A 20,304-nucleotide genomic window follows, 5' to 3' on the forward strand; every position below is an offset into this window, starting at 1 on the left:
AACAATGCCATTATTATTAATCAATCAATCGTATTTATTGAGCGCTTACTGTGTGCAGAGCACTGTACCAAGCACTTGGGAAGTACAAGTTGGCAACATATAGAGACAGTCCCTACCCAACAGTGGGCTCACAGTCTAAAAGGGGGGGGGGGGATAATAATAATAATAATATTATTATTGACAGGATTAAGACTGTGAGCTCCCCAGGGGGCAAGCTGATCACCTTGCAACCTCCTCAGCGCTTAGAACAGTGCTTTGTACATAGTAAGGCCCAGGAAACAGGGCCTGAATAAAATGATCAATTACAGACTAGAGCAAATGTTAAAGACTGCTTGTCCCTGAAAGCTCCTCTAGACTGTATGCTCATTGTGGGCAGCAAATGTATCTGTTTATTGTTGTTTTGTACTCTCCCAAGTGTTAAGTACAGTGCTCCGCTCAGAGTAAGTACTTAATAAATACGATTGAATGAATGAATGTCATCTGTTATCTCTTTTGACTGATAGACACGTATGATAGGCACCTAACAGGAAAAGTTAAACAGGGGGCTGGGCTGCGACATGGGGAATTTACAGCACGAATCAAGCTCCTTCTGAGTAAATACCATTCCCTTCCTATTTCAATCATGTGCTTCAGCAAGAACCAGGCAACTAAGGGCCTTCGAGGAAAACTGCCTTCCAGGCCACAAGAGGGTCTTATATAGCAAAGAGAGTGCTAATGTAGCCAGACTGTCTCACAGACGGACGATGTAATCAGTATATCAGCTCAGGCTAGCACTTGGTGCGAAGACTATATAAAGTGCAGGGGAGGGCTTCTTCCATAAAGGAATCCAGGGGGAAAAAAAAATTATGAATGAACCCCATTTAAGAACAAACCACATGTTTGCAGCAGGCCCCTTTTCTGGCTCTCTTATCTTGGAGAATGGAGTGGCACATTGCCATTATACTTTAGTCCTGATGGGATTTGCTGATTAGGACAGTCTGAATTATTTCCTGCTGGAGCTTCTTTTCATTCCCTCTCCAAGATTAACACGTTGTCTGCCAGTTGACTCTTAGATGCAAGTGTGTTGGCTGACAGAGGGGTGTATCTGTTTGTTCCTCACCTGCCATTTTAACTCAAGATGTTCCCAAATTACCTCTCTCATTATTCACATTAGATAATAAACTGTTCCCCTTTTGTTGGGAAGTTGTACACTTTTTCCCAGATGTCCTGCGTTAATTAGACCACCAATCTTGGGCTGGACTAGTCCACTGAAATGCTGGTATATCCCAGTGGGCCCAATCTTCATGTGGGCTAATTCCAGCTGTATCTGCCACCATGGGTAAGAAGACGGAGGATAAAGCCAGCAATTCCTTCCAGACTTCGGGCAACTTTGGGGCCTTTAAGCACGTTAGTGACTGCTGTGAAGGAACTTCCTCTATTCCAACCCCACTCATTCCCTTGGTCCTCACATTCATGTTGGGAATCTCTCTCTCTCTACTGTATATATATGACATTCATCATAATTATAATTATGGTACTTACTATGTGTCAAGCACTGTTCTAAGAGCTGTGGTAGATAGAAGTTTATCAGGTTGGATGCAGTCCCTGTCCCAAATGAGGCTCACAATCTAAGTAGGAATGAGTAGGCATGAGTAGGATTGAATCCCCATTTTCCAGGTGAGGTAACAGGCACAGAGAAGTTAAGTGATTGTCTAAGTCACATAGCATACACATGGCAGAGCTAGAATTAGAAACATATCTCTGTCTCTCCCCCTCTCTCTGTGTATGTGTGTGTATATATATACATATATACACACATATATATATATATATATATATATATATATATCTAGCTATATACATATATATATCTTCTGGGAGAGGGAGAGAGAGAGACTGTAAGCTTCCCCTCTAGACTGTAGGCTCATTGTGGGTAGGGAATATTTTTGTCCTCTCTATTGTACTGAACTCTCCTGAGTGTACTTGGCACATTTTCCCATTTGATTTGCTAATTTGGAGAGTAATCTCCTTGAGAGTAGGAACTGTGCCTCTTTATTGCACACTTCAGATAATTTAGCACCGTGCTCTGTACAGAGTAAGTGATCAGTAAAGAGGAGCAGCATGGCCTAATGGAAAAAGCACAGGCCTGGGAGTCAGAGGACTTGGTTTCTAATTCTGGCTCTGCCATGTTTCTGCTGTGTGACTTAGGCAATCACTTAACTTCTCTGTGCCCGTTACCTCATCTCGAAAATGGGGATTCAATCCTACTCATGCCTATGCATTTTCCTACTTGGACGGTGAGCCTCATTTGGGACAGGGACTGCATCCAACCTGATAAATGTGTACCTACCACAACTGTTAGAACAGTGTTTGACACATAGCAAGTACCATAATTATAATTATGATGAATGCTATTGATTGTTTGATCTATTAGAGGGTACATTCCTCTCGTTACCACCAGAGCATGGATTCACTGACTGTTACCCTTTATTCCCAGCCTTGCTTCATCTTTCCACGTTATCTGTAATGGGATAAGAAACTGTTTTGGGGGTTTCATGACACCAACATAGTAAGCAAGTGTTAGTACAATTATTGTCCTAAGAAAAGTTGGTTGGGGGCTGGCAGTGGCACCCTAGGATAGTCTTTCCAGCACTGTACTGGAGCACTGCATACAGCTACATACTCTACTGTGAATGTCTTGGTTCAACTAATCTCATCATAAGGACAGCCCAGAGAAGTCCAAAACATGAAATTGGATTGGATCTTGGAAGCCCCTTCAGGACAGCTTTACTGGACATTACCTCATCTCACTCATGCCCACAACCTGTTTTCTTTGGAGGTCATTACCTCAGTTATATGAATCTGTGCACCGGGACAATGTAACTGCTGGTGGCCAGATACACTTACAGTCAAGTTCATTCAAGTTCTTACTGAATGAAAGGTACATACCCCTCAGCCCCTTGTCATGAGGAGCTGCTTGGTGTAGTGGAAAAAGCATGGGCCTGGGAATCAAAGAACATGTTTTCTAATCCCAGCTCCACCGCTTGTCTGCTGTGTGACCTTGGGCACTTCACTTCTCTGTGTCTTAGTTTCCTCATCTGAAAAATGGGGATTCAATACCTGAACTCCCTCCTACTTTAGTCTGTAAGCCCCGTGTGGGACCTGATTATCTTGTATCTACCCCAGAACTTAGTACAGTGCTTGGCACAATGTAAGCAGATAAATACCACAATTATTCATTCATTCATTTAATCGTATTTATTGAGCACTTACTGTGTGCAGAGCACTGTACCAAGTGCTTGGGAGAGTATAAGACAATACAGACATACTACATGCCTATTATTATTATTATTAAAGGGTGGGGATAGACATTTAACACCAGACATTTCCAATAAACAAACGGTTTGCTTTAGCCCAGAAGAGTAGTGCCAGGGATCATTAACCAATCACCAACTCACCTCCAGAACTAGTCAGGTGTATAGGAAAGCAAGGCACACCAAACTGGTGATTTTCTATAGGACTTTCCTCAAGATCATATTCAAGGGAAACGTGAGCTAAAAACCTCTTAACAAACTAAAGCCCTTGTTAGATGAACCATGGTTGGTCCCGGATTATTTGCATTTAGCTTCCTAGGCTGTGCTGACTATTCTCAGAAAGATTTCACATGGTCATTTGTCCCTTAAATTAGATATATCATTCTCACTCACACATAGTTGTTCATCCCACATCCTCTACATAAGAAGTGTGTGGTCAAAGTAGCAGGAATATTCATAGATCCATAGAGCATCTGGAAGGGTAAGTAGAAGTCTTATTCAGCCACAGTTTCAGGAATACTGCTTTAAACTATGCAGAAGAGAAGCCATACTGCAATTTCCTGTGACTGTAAGCTCAATGTGGACAGGGAACATGCCTACCAACTCTATTATATTGTACTCTCTAAAGCTCTTAGTATAGTGCTTGGCACACAGGGAGCATTCCATAAATACTATTGACTGAAAGATCACCATCAGAAATGCACCAGGAAGCATGTCACGGGATTTCAGAATGCAAACCTCCCAAGAGAGAGTGGTCTTCCTCCTAAATCATTTAGAGGAGTACATACCTACTCAACAATTCTTTCCTTTCAACCCAAGTAGCCCCCACGCTCTTCCATCCCAAGCATCAGCCAGGTACCTGCTTTCAGCATGCAGAAACAACATGCTCATCTGAGAGAAAATTCTTATCTATTCTCCCTTCAATATCCATTTTATGTGCCCTTGTTGAATAGATCATCATGGAAACATGAGCAAGTCCCTTGTCTAAGATCCAAAATACAAAACAACTGAAAGCGACAACTACGAGCAAGACTGTAAAGCATAATATCTTGAGTAAGCCTTTCTCAGATGGAGATTCACTTATGGATTGATGCTTTGGTTCAGGCAGCCAGCATGCCCCGACTGTTCAGAATCTTCCAGCTGGGGAGTTTCAGTGGTGGCACAAAAGAGTTGGAACCCAAGAAGAAATATACACTAATTGCTCTTATCTCTCTCTCTTACACAGACTGTGAGCCCCATGTGGGAAAGAGATGGGGTCCAACCTGGTCAACTTGTATCTACCCAAGCACTTAGAACAGAACTTGACACATAGTAAGCACTTAAATACCATAGCAATAATTTCTACTGCAATGAGAGGCCCATCTCCATCTCCTGCAAACCAGGAGGGAAAAACAGCTTAAGTGGCAAAGCTCTGAATACACTTACATACAAACGCACCTTTTGAACCACAGCTAGTATTTTACAATGTTTGCAAATTTACCAGGAACAAATTCCATTTAGATGCTTTCCCCACCCTTTTTTTATCCCTTCAACTCCACCCCATGTTGACCACAGGGGTTACTAGAGAGAAGTTTCCCATAGAGTTAAACACACTGAGGAAAAGAAGCATTGTAATCTGAATTTCAAATTGCATTACCTGTACTGAGAAAACTGGAGGTGAATGTAACAAATAGTTTGGGATTTACTTGTGGTCTACCCTAGCTCTAGGAGATGGTATCTGCTTATATTTAAAAACATAAGTGAAAGTGAAGGTTCTTAGGGATGTTTGCCGCAGAGTGTATCAATTTATATCCTGCCCATCATTTTCCTTCCTTCCAAGCCAACAACCAATTTAACCCCAAAACATTAACTGACACAAATGAGCTAATTAGTTGGTTAATTTAAGTTAATTAAAACATCATCAAGATGCCAGAAAAATCAAGTTCCACCTCAGTAATGAAACATTCACCATTAAAACCCTCCTACACAACTCTTTGTCTCTTTTCTTGAGATAGGAAGCATAAAGCAATTATTTATTTGGCAGTTGGTTTGCGCTAGTTAGGAAGGACTATGCATTGCACTGTTCATTGAATCCGAGAACAAACATTTATAATCTAAAACTAATGAATGGAGTAAAAACCATTTTAAGAGGATATAGCCACCCATGTTAATCTCAATATTTCTGTCTCAAGTTCACTTTGCCTGTAATTCTAACTTCATTGGGTTGCAGCAACAACAGAAATGATATGAAGAGTAGTTATCTCTGCACCCTACAGCAACTGCAATTTTCAGTTAAAAAGTTGGTATCTTCAAGTCTAGACAGGAATTATCCTTTCCTTTACTGAAGGAAAACAAAACCATTGCAACACTGCTCATATTAAGTATATCAATTATAATATCAATGACAGGTGGTTATTTCTAATTGAGAAAATACACAGTGAAATGACAGTTCTGACTTACCTTCTGCAGACAGACCCTGTATGTTTATTCCCTTTGCTGCCAGGAAATTCAGGCAGGCATCTATGTTTTCGATCTAGGGAAGAAAACAAAGAATATACATTCAATAAATGTTTGTCTTCCTCCAATGTCACCTCTCATTATACACAAAGCCTCCCCTTCTCAGAAAAGGGCCCTTTGTTCATTAGATTCTCAACAGCAGAATCACAACATAAAAACTCAAGATACCAGACAGATCAATATACGCAGCTTAGAACTCTGCTTTGTCTGTACTTGCAAGGGAAAAGGTTACCTAATACTCTCACCATACCAGTAAAAAGAAGAGCATAGCATTTCCCTGGTGAGCCAAATATAACCAGCATGGAATTTTCACTCCAATGTCAATCACCATTTCCAATTCAATCCTGGAAATAAACATGGCTGCCAAATACATTCAAAGTAAAGGAAAATTATCTCTGTTCACCCCCGAGTAAACAGCTGGCAAAATTTTTCAACCACCGAGGCAGGCCGGCAAATGTGAAAATGGTAACTGGAACCTCCAGCTGGAATCTGGGCAATGTTTACATGCAGAATTCCTAAAATGGCTGGAATTATAGGCACCTAATGGAAGTTGCAATCCTCCCGTTAGTCTGTCTCTATATATCCTCCGAGGGGCTGTGATATAAAAAATGGGCCCTCTGCCAGGAGAGTACAAGACTGCTGAGAAAACTCAGCAAGAGCCAAAATACCAGGGTTTCCCATCCTAAACTAAGCCCAATCTCCAGACTTCAACAAGGCAGGAACCATACCTGGCCTGACTTGCCTGTCTCTCTTTTGGCCAATCCTGGCTGTGTGTAGGGGTCGTCACACTTTTCCACTGACATGTCAGAAATTCCAATTCCCTTGCCAGCCCTTACCCCGCAAATAGAAGGGAAAGGGACAAGAGGTACTGAAAGTCTAATATGGAATGGGGAGGAATGCAGAATCTAGTCCCAACCAATCTATCTTTTTGGTTCCCAGCCCTAACATGGTTCGTGGGACAGTGTATGTCCCTTTTCTGGAAAGCTCCAAGAAGCTTATTGTGATTTCTGAGGAAGGTAAAGGTCTTGTGGCTTTTGCACCCATGACTTTATGAACCACTGCCCACAGGATAGCATCAAACTTGACTTCCCTGCATATCACAGTTATATTAGAAATGGACTCTTCTCCCCAGCACACTGAGCAATGTGTATCTCCCAAGGTGAAGAGGGGAGCAGAGTCTACTGTGTACACCCACCCCATCATCTGGACTTGCTCAAGGGAAGATGAATAAGGTTCTGGCTGCTCTCAGAGGTGGTGCTCTAGGGTCACACTTTGGGAGAGCAGGAAATGCCCTGTCCACCCGTGGAGATGGCTAAGGACTGCGTCTTTCATGGATTAGCCCCAACCATGCTTCAATTGCAGAATGTGTATGGCTTTATGCTAGTAGATACCCTCTTGCTCTCTCCTGAGAAAATATGCACACTGTGGCATACACCCAGTGTGGGTGGAGAAGCAACCCTATTTAAATTCATCAAGCAACTTCCTCAAGACAAGATCACATAATATTTTACATGATATACCTATATTATTTTTCATAGGTTATATTTGTAATGAAAATTTGTATTGGGCAACACACAAATATTAACAAATCATTTAGAAGATTTGAAATTGTTCATTCCCTTCTTATTGTCCTGCTCTGCCAACCTTATCACAACTGACTAAACATTTTTTCTTTGTGATCTATGACCCCTCCAACTGCCCTGCATTGATTCTAGTTCTATCTTTACCTATCTATGTCACACTGGCTCCATGAAGTGGAAGTCCATAATACATTGCTTTTCCCGACAGGTTACAAAAGATGCTATTTTTAAAGTACAAAAGTAGTTCACAGTGACATCTCCGGTGGCTCTATAGTCAATGTTCTCACAACACAATCTTTCTGTGGGCATTTGCAGACTTCCTTCATGAATTTTAAATAGTGAAGAATTGCTCTGTGTATGGTTTGTCATTTTTTCACTCCTTTCTTTCTGTTGGCTTATTTTCCCTTTTGGAACATGTTGCTAATTAATGCACTCCCTTTTGCCCCTTCACCTGATGATTTTTATATTTTTCTTTTGTCTCCTTTCTGAAACATCATCAATTCCTGCAAGTCTCTGTCCTTCTATACCCCTTTTCTCTATTTTAATCCTTCCCTTTGTTTCCGCAGTTATTTGCTGAGGGTTCCTGTCAAAAACAGCTTTAGCCTTTGTAACACTGTGCTTCCTGGGGCTCCTATTTCTTCTTCCCACCTTTCTCTAACAATTCTATCATGTTATTTCTCTCATTCTCTTCCTCTTCTCCTGACTATCATGATCACTTAACATCTCGACTTTTACTCAAGGGTCTTTATAATAATCTTGTGAGTACCGAAGGGACAGAAGTAGAAGCAGTGTGGCTCAGTGGAAAGATCACGGGCTTGGGAGTCAGAGGTCATGGGTTCAAATCCTGGCTCCACCACTGTTCAGCTGTATGACTTTGGGCAAGTCACTTAGCTTCTCTGTGCCTCAGTTACTTCATCTGTAAAATGGGGATTAAGATTGTGAGCCCCACATGGGACAACCTGATCACCTTGTATCCTCTCCATCACTTAGAACAGTGCTTTGCACATAGTAAGTGCTTAACAAATACCAAAATTATTATTATTACTATTATTATTATTGACAGGAATTCTCCCCATTTTAGGGAGTGAGAAACAAAGGCTCAAGGAGGTTAAAGCAGTGTGCTTAGTGGATAGAGCACAGGCCTGCAAGTCAAAAGGACCTGGGTTATAATCCCAGCTCAGCCACATATCTGCTGTGTGTCCTTAGGCAAGTCACTTAACTTCTCTGAGCCTATCTCAGCTGTAAAATGGGGATTAAGAGAGTGAGCCCCATGTGGGATAGGGACTGTGTCCAACCTGATTAACTCGTATCTACCTCAGTCCTTAGAACAATGCTTGGCACATAGTAAGTGCTTAAAATTACCATAATAATAATAATCACTATTATTATTATTATTATTATTAACTTTTGGGGGTAACCTACAAGGTAGACTTGGGCACACCCAGCAAGATGCCCTCCCTCCTCAAATCTGCCAATCACTCTTTCCCTCCTTCAAAGTCCTATTGAAGGCTCACCTCCTCCAAGAAGCCTTCCCAGATTAAGCTCCCCTTGTCCTCACTCCTCCTCTCTTCCACATCATCTTAACTTGCTCCCTTTGCTTTCCCCTGCCTCACCCCTCAGCACTTACGTATATATCTATAATGCTATTTATTTATATTGAAACCTGTTTACTTGTTTTGGTGTGTATATATCTATAATTCTATTTATACCGATGCTTGTTTGCTTGTTTTGATGTCTGTCTCCCCACTTCTAGATGGAAAGCCCAGTGTGGGCAGAGATTGTCTCTACTGCTGAATTGTACTTTTCAAGCACTTAGTACAGAGCTCTGCACTTAGTAAGCACTCATTAAATATGATTGAATGAAGACAATGACAACACCTAAATGAAGATTCTTGTCGCTTTATACTCCATAAAATGCTCCCTTCTCTTCCTTCATATGCCTTGACAAAAACCAGATTTTGTCATCTGCTACCTCACAAGGGGCCTTCTAATTTGACTGGAAAGCAGCATGGCCTAGTAGGTACAGCACAGTCATAGGAATCGGCAGGACCTGGGTTCTAATCTTGGCTCTCCCACTTGCCTGCTGTGTGACCTTGGGGAAGTCCCTTAACTTGTCTGCTGACTGACCTAGGAAAAATCACTGAACTTCTTTGGGCCTCAGTTACTTCATCTGTAAAATGGGGATTTAGACTATAAGCCTCATTTGGGATATGGACTGTGTCCAAACCTTGTATCTACTCCAGCGCTTAGTACAGTGCCTGGCACATATCAAGCACTAAACCAACAACTGAGGATCTCATCCAAGGAGAGACCGAAATCCTTGATTAGTCATTGTTCAGTTAAGGAACGAAGACTCTGTAGTAAGGTATAGGACCAACTACTCACTTTTCATGCAAAGGTGAAAATGAAGAAGCAATATTTTATCTTCCTTTCCAGGTTATACGGAATTCAAAAATAAAAGGAGAGTTAAGAGAGAGAGAGAGAGAAAAGGCAGCATAACAGGTACCAGACTACACCCTCAACTAAACGTTGGCTGTTTTCCTGATATGAATTCACTACTTACTGAAATTGTAGACAAAAACATTCCTCTAGACCAATCCACTCTCTAATATTATTCCACTAAGTACAAATTGCCTTCAACAAAGCTGCAGCTACTCAGATGCTTTTCATCTACACCACAGGGAGAAGGCCAGGTTGAGCAGCCGAAAGGAGTCAGATGCTAATTCCAAACTCCTAAATTAATTTGGACCAAGATCAAAAGGTGTGATGCCTCCTTTGATCCAGTCTCCCTCTTCAAATTAAAATTAGTCTCAAGGTTTTATTTCAAATCCATGTAAATAATGCATAAGAATATACAATCCACATTGCCCGATGCCAAAACACTGGACGAGAAGCATCCAAAAGGTTGCAGGTGTCAGCCCTGCTTATAATAAGGAACCACAGGAGTATTTGTATGCCATGTGTGACCCAGCCAGATTGTGGGACTGGTATACTAAAAGAGAATGTGGAAAGGGGGGAATTTTTAAATACAACCAGAGCTGTTCCTTAACACATTTTCAAAAGTAGCTGAAGAGATCTGTGCAAAGTATGACATTCCAGATGATACCAAGATAGAATTAGATCCCAATGCCATAATGAGACAATGTTGTCAAATTGGGGTCCTGCATAAGAAGATAGGAAAATATGTTCCACAAGGATGAACACGTTATACCATTTAAATCCTATGCAATGCTTCAGAAAACCAACAATTTTTACTTAGTGCCTTCTGCTTGCAGAGCACTACAGTCCCTGAACTTTCAAGCCTTAAGTACTCTTAAGAGAAGAAGAGGAAGTTCCAAGACCTGTGCATCACAAATTAAAGAAATATTATCAAAAAGATAATAATAATAATAATAGTAATAATAATAATGGCATTTATTAAGCACTTACTATGTGCAAAGCACTATTCTAAGCACTGGGAAAGTTACAAGGTGATCAGGTTGTCCCACGGGGGGGCTCACAGTCTTAATCCCCATTTCACAGATGAGGTAACTGAGGCACAGAGAAGTTAAGTGACTTGCCCAAAGTCACACAACTGACAAGTGGCAGAGCCGGGATTTGAACCCATGAACTCTGACTCCAAAGACCGGGCTCTTTCCACTGAGCCACTCTGCTTCTCTGCATGTAAAAGATGTAAAAATACCCTTATAAAAGGAACTTATGAACCTATTTTCAAGGAACAGTTCACATTTCAAAATGGAATGAGCTGAGTTGGAGTCACGCACACTCAATCTAAGAAAGTTTCATGGGGGAGGTGAGTTTTAGCATTTTTTATTGTCCATTCTTAATGACTGTAGAGTGTGCCAGGAAAGTGCTCAGCACTTATGTCCCTTCTCTCAAAGAAAGAATTTCAAAGCAACAATTTTTCATTTTGAGTTCAGTTGTGGAAACTTTGGAATTGGTACATTGTAGTCTACACTTTTCCTAATTTATAGTTTTCACCATTTCACCCAGAAAGCAAGGCGAGGAAGAGGATTTACGAAACATCGTGTGAAAGAAGGAATGGCGGGAGAAGGGAATCTTATATTGTTCTAATTGCAAACCTGAGTTAAGTGCAAGATTGCTGGGCCCTGTGTCAAGTAAAATATGCAAATGAGGGAAGCACCTCTGTATATCTATTTTGTAGCACAGAGAAGGATCAACTACAATCTGTTGTGATACGAGAGCATTTTTCTCCAAATACTTGTATAGCGCTTGTTTAAAACTCATGGAAATGATTAATGCAGAGAAGTTTGCATCTTTCATAGGCATCATCACTTCCAAAAGGAAATGGTAGATGTGACTTTAAACTATGCCATGTATTGGGTCAAACATTGATCATCCAGCCTAGAATTACTTTGGAGGAACTGTGTGACGGTTGCTTCTGGAACAGGGACCATGTCTAATTCCTCCTGTGCATTCTCTCCCAGGGCTTAATACTGGGGTCTGCACCCAGTGAACACTTAACTACAATACTATTATTACTACCCTAAATGGCTTGGGATGTTCTGAGTTAGACATGAAAGAAGAGGTAACCTCTAACTCTTCCCCCTCATAGCAGTTTATTAATCAAGCAATTGCTATAGTTATTGGTTCATAATAATAATTGTGGTATTTGTTAAGTGCTTACTATGTGCTAGGCACTGTACTAAGTGCTGGGGTGAGTAGAAGCAAATTGGATTGGACACAGTCCCTGTTTCATGTGTGTCTCACAGTCTCAATCCCCATTTTACATCACATCTGAGGGAACTGAGGTACAGAGAAGTGAAGTGACTTGCCCAGGGTCACACAGCAGACAAGTGATGGAATCGGGATTAGAACCTATGACTTTTTGACTCCCAGTCCCATGCTCTATCCACTATGCCATGTGTGCTAACTGCTGGGGAGATTACAATAAAAGACACATAGTCCCTGCCCGCACTGAGCAGGGAGGCAAAAATAACTTACAAATAGTGGAAGCAGGAAGAAGAACGAGGAGTGCCTGGCACATAGTAAGCGCTTAAATACCATCATTATATAACATCATAGTACAAATACATCAGGATAAATCAGTGAACAACTAAGTATGTACATAAATGCTGAAGATATTAGATTACATATTCTGAGTGCTAAGGGTGGCTGCTGGATTGATGTAACTGGGCTTTTGTGAATTTTTTGGTGAAGACTTCCTGGAGGAGATGTAATAGAGAACAACAGAGCCAAGTGGAAAGAGCCTAAGGTCTGTTAGTCAGAGGACCTGGGTTCTAATCCTGGCTCCATCAATTGCTTGCTGTGTGACCTTGATCAATTCACTTCATTTAACTGTGCATCAGTTTCCACATCTGTAAAAGGGAGATTCACTATCTGTTTTCCCTCCTATGTAGACTGTGAGGTCCATGCAGGACAGGGACTGTGTCCAACCTGATTAATTTTTTTATGTACTCCAGTGTTTAGAACAAGGCTTGACATGTAGTAAGCATATGGAATACAATTATTATTATTATGATAATAAGTAATCATAACAGTGGGTTTGAAGATGGGGAAGGCTGTCATCTTCACATTTGAGATTGTGCCATTTCTGCTGTATTTGAAATGGAAGTGCAGTTGTGGAATCAGGGTTCTAGTGCCCAGGCAGTATGTAGCAAAAGCAAAACCTTCTTGGGGCATCACACTAATACATCCCAAGATTGCCTCATTTACTTATTGCATTCATCTTATCTCAGACCTGGAAACCTGAAAGGCACAGGGAGCCTTTGAGGTTCAAGGAGTCAGTTCTATCCACTGTTGGCTGCAGCGCAGGTTGGAAAAAATGCCAGATCACTCAATGCAACAGTGGAATTTCAATCAATGGTATTTCTTGAGTGCTTACTTTGTGCAGGGCACTGTACTAAGCGTGGGAGAGTACAACAGATTTGGTAGACATGTTCCCTGCCCATAAGAGCTTATAGTCTAGGTGGGGAGACAGGTGTTAATGTAAAAAATTGGTCGCTCATTCCAGCATGTTTTTCTTTATGAACACATAACCAAGATTTGGCCCTCTCAGGATAGCACCTGGAGAATTTCCAATACTCTACCAGTCTCAGCTATGGGAGGGAGAGTCAAGCAGAGGCATACCTATTCCATTCCTAGCTTGGGCAGTGGCTAGCTAGGGCAAGACAATCTACTTCAAGTCAAAACTCACCTGTGCTGGGCAGCGAGAGAGAAAGAGAAAGAGAGAGAAAGAGAGAGACAGAGAGAAACGCAGGCTTACTGCATGGAAGAAGGCAATGGTAAACCACTTCTGTATTTTTTTTTAAACCTAGAAAACTCTACGGAGACACTACCAGAACAATTGCAGATGGAGGTAGGGCTTTCTGGGAGAGATGTGTTCATGGAGGCATTATGGGTCACAGACAACTCGACAGCATAAGACAACCAAGATTTACTTTGTTACTTTCAAAAGCAGTAGGAGTGGGAATGGCAGAATCTAATACTAGATATAGGAATAAGTCTCTATTCCTACAGTACAGTGTTTCGGCAGGATCCCTGCCAATGAGGAGTTTAAAGTCTAGACGAAGAGAAAGACATTCAAATAAATTACATATAGGGGAAATAGATATGTATAAAAGAGAAGCAGAATAGTCTAGTGGATAGAGCATGGGCCTGGGATTCAGAAGTATCTGGGTTCTAATCCTATCTCTTCCACTTGCTTACTGTGTGGCCTTGGGCAACTAACTTCACTATGCCTCAATTTCCTCATCTGTAAAATGGGGATTAAGACTGAGCCCCACATGGGACATGGACTGTGTCCAATCTGATTAGCTTACATCAACCCCAGGGCTCAGTACAGTGCCTAACACACGGTAAGTGCTTAACAAATACTATTTCATCCTATTTCATACAAAAGTGCTGGGGGGGGGGCGGGGGGCTTTGGGGGTGGGAATATCAAGTGCTTAAGGGTTACAGATCCAAGTACATAGGAAAATAGAGGAAATGAGGGATCACTCAATCATATTTATTGAGCACTTACTGTGTGCAGATCACTGTACTAAGCACTAGGGAGAGGACAATATAACAATAAACAGATGCATTCCCTGCCTACAACGAACTTATAGTCTAGAGAACTTTAGTCAGGGTAGGCCTCTTGGATGAGATGGATGAGATGTTATTTTTGGATGGATTTGAAGGTGGGATCGGTGGTGGACTGCCAGATATGAAGTGGGAGTGAGTTCCAGGCCAGAGGGAGGATGTGAACAAGAGGGTGAGTATGAGGCAGTTGAAGAACAGCAAGAAGATTGGCATTAGAGGAGCGAAGTGAGCAGGTTGGATTGTTTCAGGAGATTGGCAGTGCGGCTCAGTGGAAAGAACATGCGCTTTGGAGTCAGAGGTCATGGGTTTGAATCCTGGCTCCACCCCACATGTCTGCTGTGTGACCTTGGGCAAGTCACTTAACTTCTTTGAGCCTCAGTTACCTCATCTGTAAAATGGGGATTAAGACTGTGATCCCCACGTGGGACAACTTGATCACCTTGTATCCTCCCCCAGTGCTTAGAACAGTGCTTTGCACATAGTAAGCGCTTAACAAATGCCACAATCATCATTATTATACTATTATTATTATTGGCAAGGTAAAGAAAGAAGAGGAGAGTTGATTTAAGTGCCCTTAAAACCGTTGGTAAGGAGTCTTCTAGACTGTGAGCCCGCTGCTGGGTAGGGACTGTCTCTATGTGTTGCCGACTTGTACTTCCCAAGCGCTTAGTACAGTGCTCTGCACACAGTAAGCACTCAATAAATATGATTGATTGATTGATTGTTCTGTTTACAGTTTTAGCATAACATCTGTAGTGCTTAATCTAGGATAAAACAGTGTCCTGAGCTAATGAATTATTAATAAATATTATTCCCACATTAGTGAATCAGACAACAATGTAGATGTCAAAAATTCCACCACACAGTTATCACTGACCCACCCCCAACATCTCTGAAAGGGTAGAAGGTAGAATAAGAACGTGGGAAACTGACGTCTGGAGGAAACTCAAGAGTCCTATCTAAGTCTGTTCCCTTTCCCCTCTCCTCTGGCTTAAGTTGGCAGCTGTGACCATCATTTTTTTTATAATATTTATAATTTTAACTTCCAATCTCTCAAGGCTTCTTACTTGAAACTTGATTTGAGTTTGTCCCATTGTTAAATTTGATAGCTTCAATCCCAAGGATGAAATGCTCTTTAAGGAGGAAAAAGGGAAAGAAACAGACTACCTCAAATTCCTCCAGTGACCATCTTTTTCCACTCCACTTTCTTTTGCCCAAGATATCATGTTTTCCTATTAGGGTTGTAATTTTCTTTTTTTTTTTAAATAAAAGAGAGAAACAGGGAGGGGGCCCCAAATCTTAGACACAACAGATGGAAAAAACCACAGTTTTACTTAGAATACTTTTGGAACTTCCATAACAACCCCTGGTATTACAGTTTCTGCAAATTTTTGGACTGCCTGCCTCCAACCTCCCTCTTCCCACCAGCTTCAAGCACAATGGGGAGGGCTTGAATCACCATAGATTTCTTTCCCATGAGTTTTTATCCTTTACCACTCCCCTCTTTCTCACCCTACACATACTCCACAGCTACTCCACCTCCCTCCCTCTTTCTGGAAAATAGTCACAGTTTCATTTTGAATAGGTGTAATGAATAAGGGTGGAAATAAGGAGGAATAGCCTAGAAAAGGGCACTAATAAAAGAATAAATGCTGGGTCACCTATTCCAGTTTGAATTATTTCAAGGCAGAAAGCTGAACCACTTGGGCCAGTAATGGTAAGAAGGGTCAGGAGGGTGGGGGCTGGGCTGCCATCACTAGTATGTGAAACAAGAGAAGAACAAAACCCCCTCATCCCATCCCAAGACTGTGCCACAGGTTCAAACTCCAGTGTGCCAGGCAGCCATCAGCTGTACTGGCCGCTCTCACAGAGAGGCAGCGTGGCTCCAGATGGGACCCTGAGACTGCTCTAGGGTAGGGATGGGACAAGCAGTCCACAGTCCAGCTCTTCAGTTCTCTTGCCCTCCTCCTCATGACCTTTATGCAACACATTTGCCTCTCTAGCAAAAGCAACTTTTAAATTGCACCCTGACAACAAATAGTAATGCAGCACCAAAAACGGAAGAACAAATAAAGTAATTATGGCCAGCTCTCTCAGATATTCCTTCAACCCAAGAATATCTCAGAGAATGTAGCTGGCCATGATTGCTTTATTCATTCTTCTATTTTTGGTGACGTATTTCTATTTGAGGTTCGCTGGGTAGCTTCAAATACCTAGTAGACCTGTTCAGAAAGAGCCAAAGACAATTTTGGGTTGACCAAACTTCTCTTCTCTATTTCAGCCCATATTATTTCCAAAATATAAAACCTTCCAAATCTCACTCTGAATTAAGCAAAGGAAACAAGACAGGGTAAAGTAAAAAGAGAGGCATGGTGTAGCAGGTTGGGGTGAGCAAATAATTTCTGGGCCCAAATACCAGCTAATATCAAGAATATGGGCAGACAATAAATAGATGTCACTTCTAATAGATGACATTATCTAAAAGAATTCCACCCAAAGCTCTCAACAAGATCCTAAAGCTATCGACTGTACTGCAACCCTGCCGGAAAGATGGGTGCAACACTCTTTAAGCCACTAATGAATTAATACCATAGACAAAGCCTGCAGTTTCCTTCCTTGGCAATAATTTCAGCAGGATGAATCAGCGAAGTGACACCCAATTATCCAGCATTTGATTTTTCCCCATCTTCACAAGATTAGCTTTGGGGAATGTTCCCATTTAAAGGCAGTGTGACCTTTAGTATTTCAAACCCATGTAGTTTATCTGGCTCTGCTTATTGCCTTCAGCACCATGATGAAATGCCAATAGGGCATTCCAATGATTGTTTCTGCCTAGGAAGGTTTCCAGGACTTAAATCTGGAATTAATCCAGTGGCTTGCAATCCCACCAGCACCCAGAATCCCGTAGTGACATTGGGACACTTGACCTGCCTCACAGCTCTTAATCTGGCCAGGTGTACCTGGACAAGGCTGGGCCAGCTCTGAGTTCAGGGACTCCATGGGGGCTGAGATGATTTGTCTTTTTTCTTCTCTCTCTCTCTTTCTCCCTCCCTGAAGGGTTCTAACTGTAGAGAAGTCACAGATTTCCTAAACTGAAATTCACAGCCTTGCTGCCTGAAGTTGAACTACATTTCCAATCCCAAACATCTGATGTCTTTGGGCTACTTGTAGCACTCCCCCAGGCTACTACTGGGAACCAAGATTCCTCAGTGCCAGATACCTTGGAAAGGGGGACTTGAGAAATTTGTTAGGTGCCACTGCCTTCTCAGAGCTGCCCTTAAAATGAAAGACTACTGGTCTCTTTTTAGATCACAATTTGAATTTAGTTACCTTCTTGGGTCAACACAAAGGGAAATCAAAATCTAATTCCAAGTAATATTCTACACCTCTTTCTATTAATGAATGTCCAAGGTGCTCAGGGATAACACAGAAACTTCTGCCTAGCCACATCCCTCCATCTCTCTGCAAGAGTTCCCTAATCACTGCAAATACCTCAGTGTTAACTATGCAGACATTTATTTCTCTTCACTTGGAGAGCTATTAATATCATGCAAATGAGAGAAAAACAGGCTTTAGAAAGAGTCAGCATTTGGTAGCATTTCAATTTTTGCATTTCACAACATGATCAGTAGCAGTTTTTCCCTAGGATAAGTGCAGTTCAGGGTTACACTGAAAACTGCACAACTCCCAAACAAGTATCAAAATGGACGTCAATCTTTCCTTAAATGCAGAGTAAATTCTCTATCAAAGAGAGAAGAGTAATGTTTCCTGCCTTGATTTTTAATCCTCCTTTAGATAAGGTGCTAAAAACACTTTTATAGGTTTCTAACCCTTTAGTAACAATTACAAAGGTAGCTTCAAGTGTACAAGTTCTTTCTCTTAAAACCAAAACATTTCATTTAAGAAAGCTCTTTCAGGCTTTCAGATTCCAATGCTGATGACCTCTGTGGAACACTTCTCTTTGAGATTATGGTCCGCTCCAGTGACTCTTAATAGCCTTTAATGATCAGAATCTGGAACCTTATGTTTTGCTTTGGAGAGCATAAATTCCTTTTTGCTGAAATTAGGGAAGAAAGTGAATATATTATAATAATAATGATGGCATTTGTTAAGCACTTACTATGTGCAAAGCACTGTTCTAAGCACTGGGGAGGATACAAGATGATCAGATTGTCCCATGTGGGGCTCACAGTCTTCACCCCCATTTTACAGATGCGGTAACTGAGGCACAGAGAAAAAGCAGCGTGGCTCAGTGTAAAGAACGCGGGCTTGGGAGTCAGAGGTCATGGGTCCGAATCCCTGCTCAGCCATTTGTCAGCTGTGTGACCTTGGACAAGCCACATAACTTCTCTGTGCCACAGTTACCTCATCTGTAAAATGGGGATTAAGAATGTGAGCCCCACATGGGACAACCTGATCCCTTGTATCCTCCCCAGCACTTAGAACAGTGCTTTGCACATAGTAAGTGCTTAAATAACATTATTATTATTATTATTAAGTGGCTTGCCCTAAGTCACACAGCTGACCTGCAGTGGAGTCAGGATTTGAACCCATGACCTCTAACTCCCAAGCCCGTGCTCTTTCCATGGAACTGTGCTGCTAGATTAATTTCTCTGCCCTATTCCAAGCACAGAGTTCTTAGACTCTTGCCTTAAAGGTAAATTCATTTACCTTCCTTCTTTTCTTCCACATAGGATGTTATTCTTTCCTTGAGCAAATAAAGCAATGAATCACCATTACCACATTATTAGATGTTAGACAAACACATCAAGAATGAGATATAAATAGTCTCAAAGATTTAGTCCATTTCAATGGCCAGCTGAATGTATTTTAAAGGTATTATTTGTATTTATTAACAATCAACACCCAATTTGGCTGTTTGAACATGAACGTCAGCAACTCCCGACACGGACACAGTTTTCATTCAGGAATGTTTGACGGATAGTCTGACACATGAATCCATTCTGACCTCAGATGAGCTGCACAGTAGTTGGAATCAGTCTGTTCTTTAATGCAAATGTGACCATCCTTATTTTCAATTCAATGAAAATGTACTCAATTACAAGCATTTCTTGTCTCAATTCACCTTGATAAACATTAGTTTGAGTTTGTAGATATAGGGCAGTCTTGTCATGAGACTGTTTCCTGAGAGTCCATTACAGGACTGCCGTTCAATCATGGCCCTGTCACCCCGACACACAGTTGCCCTGGCTCTGGAAACGGTTCAAACAGTGTAAGGCTAGATCAATCAATCAATCGTGAGCCTGTTGTTGGGTACGGATTGTCTCTGTTGCCGAATTGTACTTTCCAAGATTTAAGTACAGTGCTCTGCACACATTAAGCACTCAATAAAGATGATTGAATGAATCGTATTTTGTGACACTTACTACATGTGGAGTACTGTATTACATGCTTAGGAGAGTATAACAATTAGATATGCTCCTGCCCATACTAGCTTACAATCTAGAGGGGGAGACAAACAATATCATGAAGAAATAGGTAGTTTATAATATATAAAGATATGTATATAAGTGCTATGGGATTGGGGTTGGGGAGAATATCAAGTGTCCATAGGTGACAGACTGAGGTGCAGAGATAGAGGAATAGGAAAATCTGAGTGTTCACGTTCACTGTACTGATCTGACCAAAGATAGATTCCCAGGGCAGCCAAGCGAGGTGACATTGCCACTTGATATATTTCCAAAGTTTGCTTTGTCTGCACTTCTAATGCATTTTGATCCCCAGCATTAGGCTTTCCCTATGTGGAATTCTGGCAGAATTGGATATTTTGACTGAAAATTTCCCTGTATAAAGTACATTTTACAGCATAGATATTACCAGAAATTCTTCAGTATTTATATTTCAGAAAC

At 41.4% G+C, this 20,304-nt stretch overlaps 1 protein-coding gene across 2 annotated transcripts in view; it reads right to left on the bottom strand.

Moving 5' to 3' along the window:
- Positions 1–20,304, bottom strand: part of NAV2 (neuron navigator 2) — a 361,092-nt gene that overhangs the window by 213,077 nt on the left and 127,711 nt on the right. For both annotated transcript variants that reach the window (XM_038764952.1, XM_038764951.1), the window contains exon 4: positions 5,733–5,805. In XM_038764952.1, the coding sequence (XP_038620880.1) occupies positions 5,733–5,805 (73 nt within the window). The remainder of the gene's footprint in view (positions 1–5,732; positions 5,806–20,304) is intronic.

Source organism: Tachyglossus aculeatus, chromosome 22 (genome assembly GCF_015852505.1).
Source record: "Tachyglossus aculeatus isolate mTacAcu1 chromosome 22, mTacAcu1.pri, whole genome shotgun sequence".
In the NCBI taxonomy this organism is placed as follows: domain Eukaryota; kingdom Metazoa; phylum Chordata; class Mammalia; order Monotremata; family Tachyglossidae; genus Tachyglossus; species Tachyglossus aculeatus.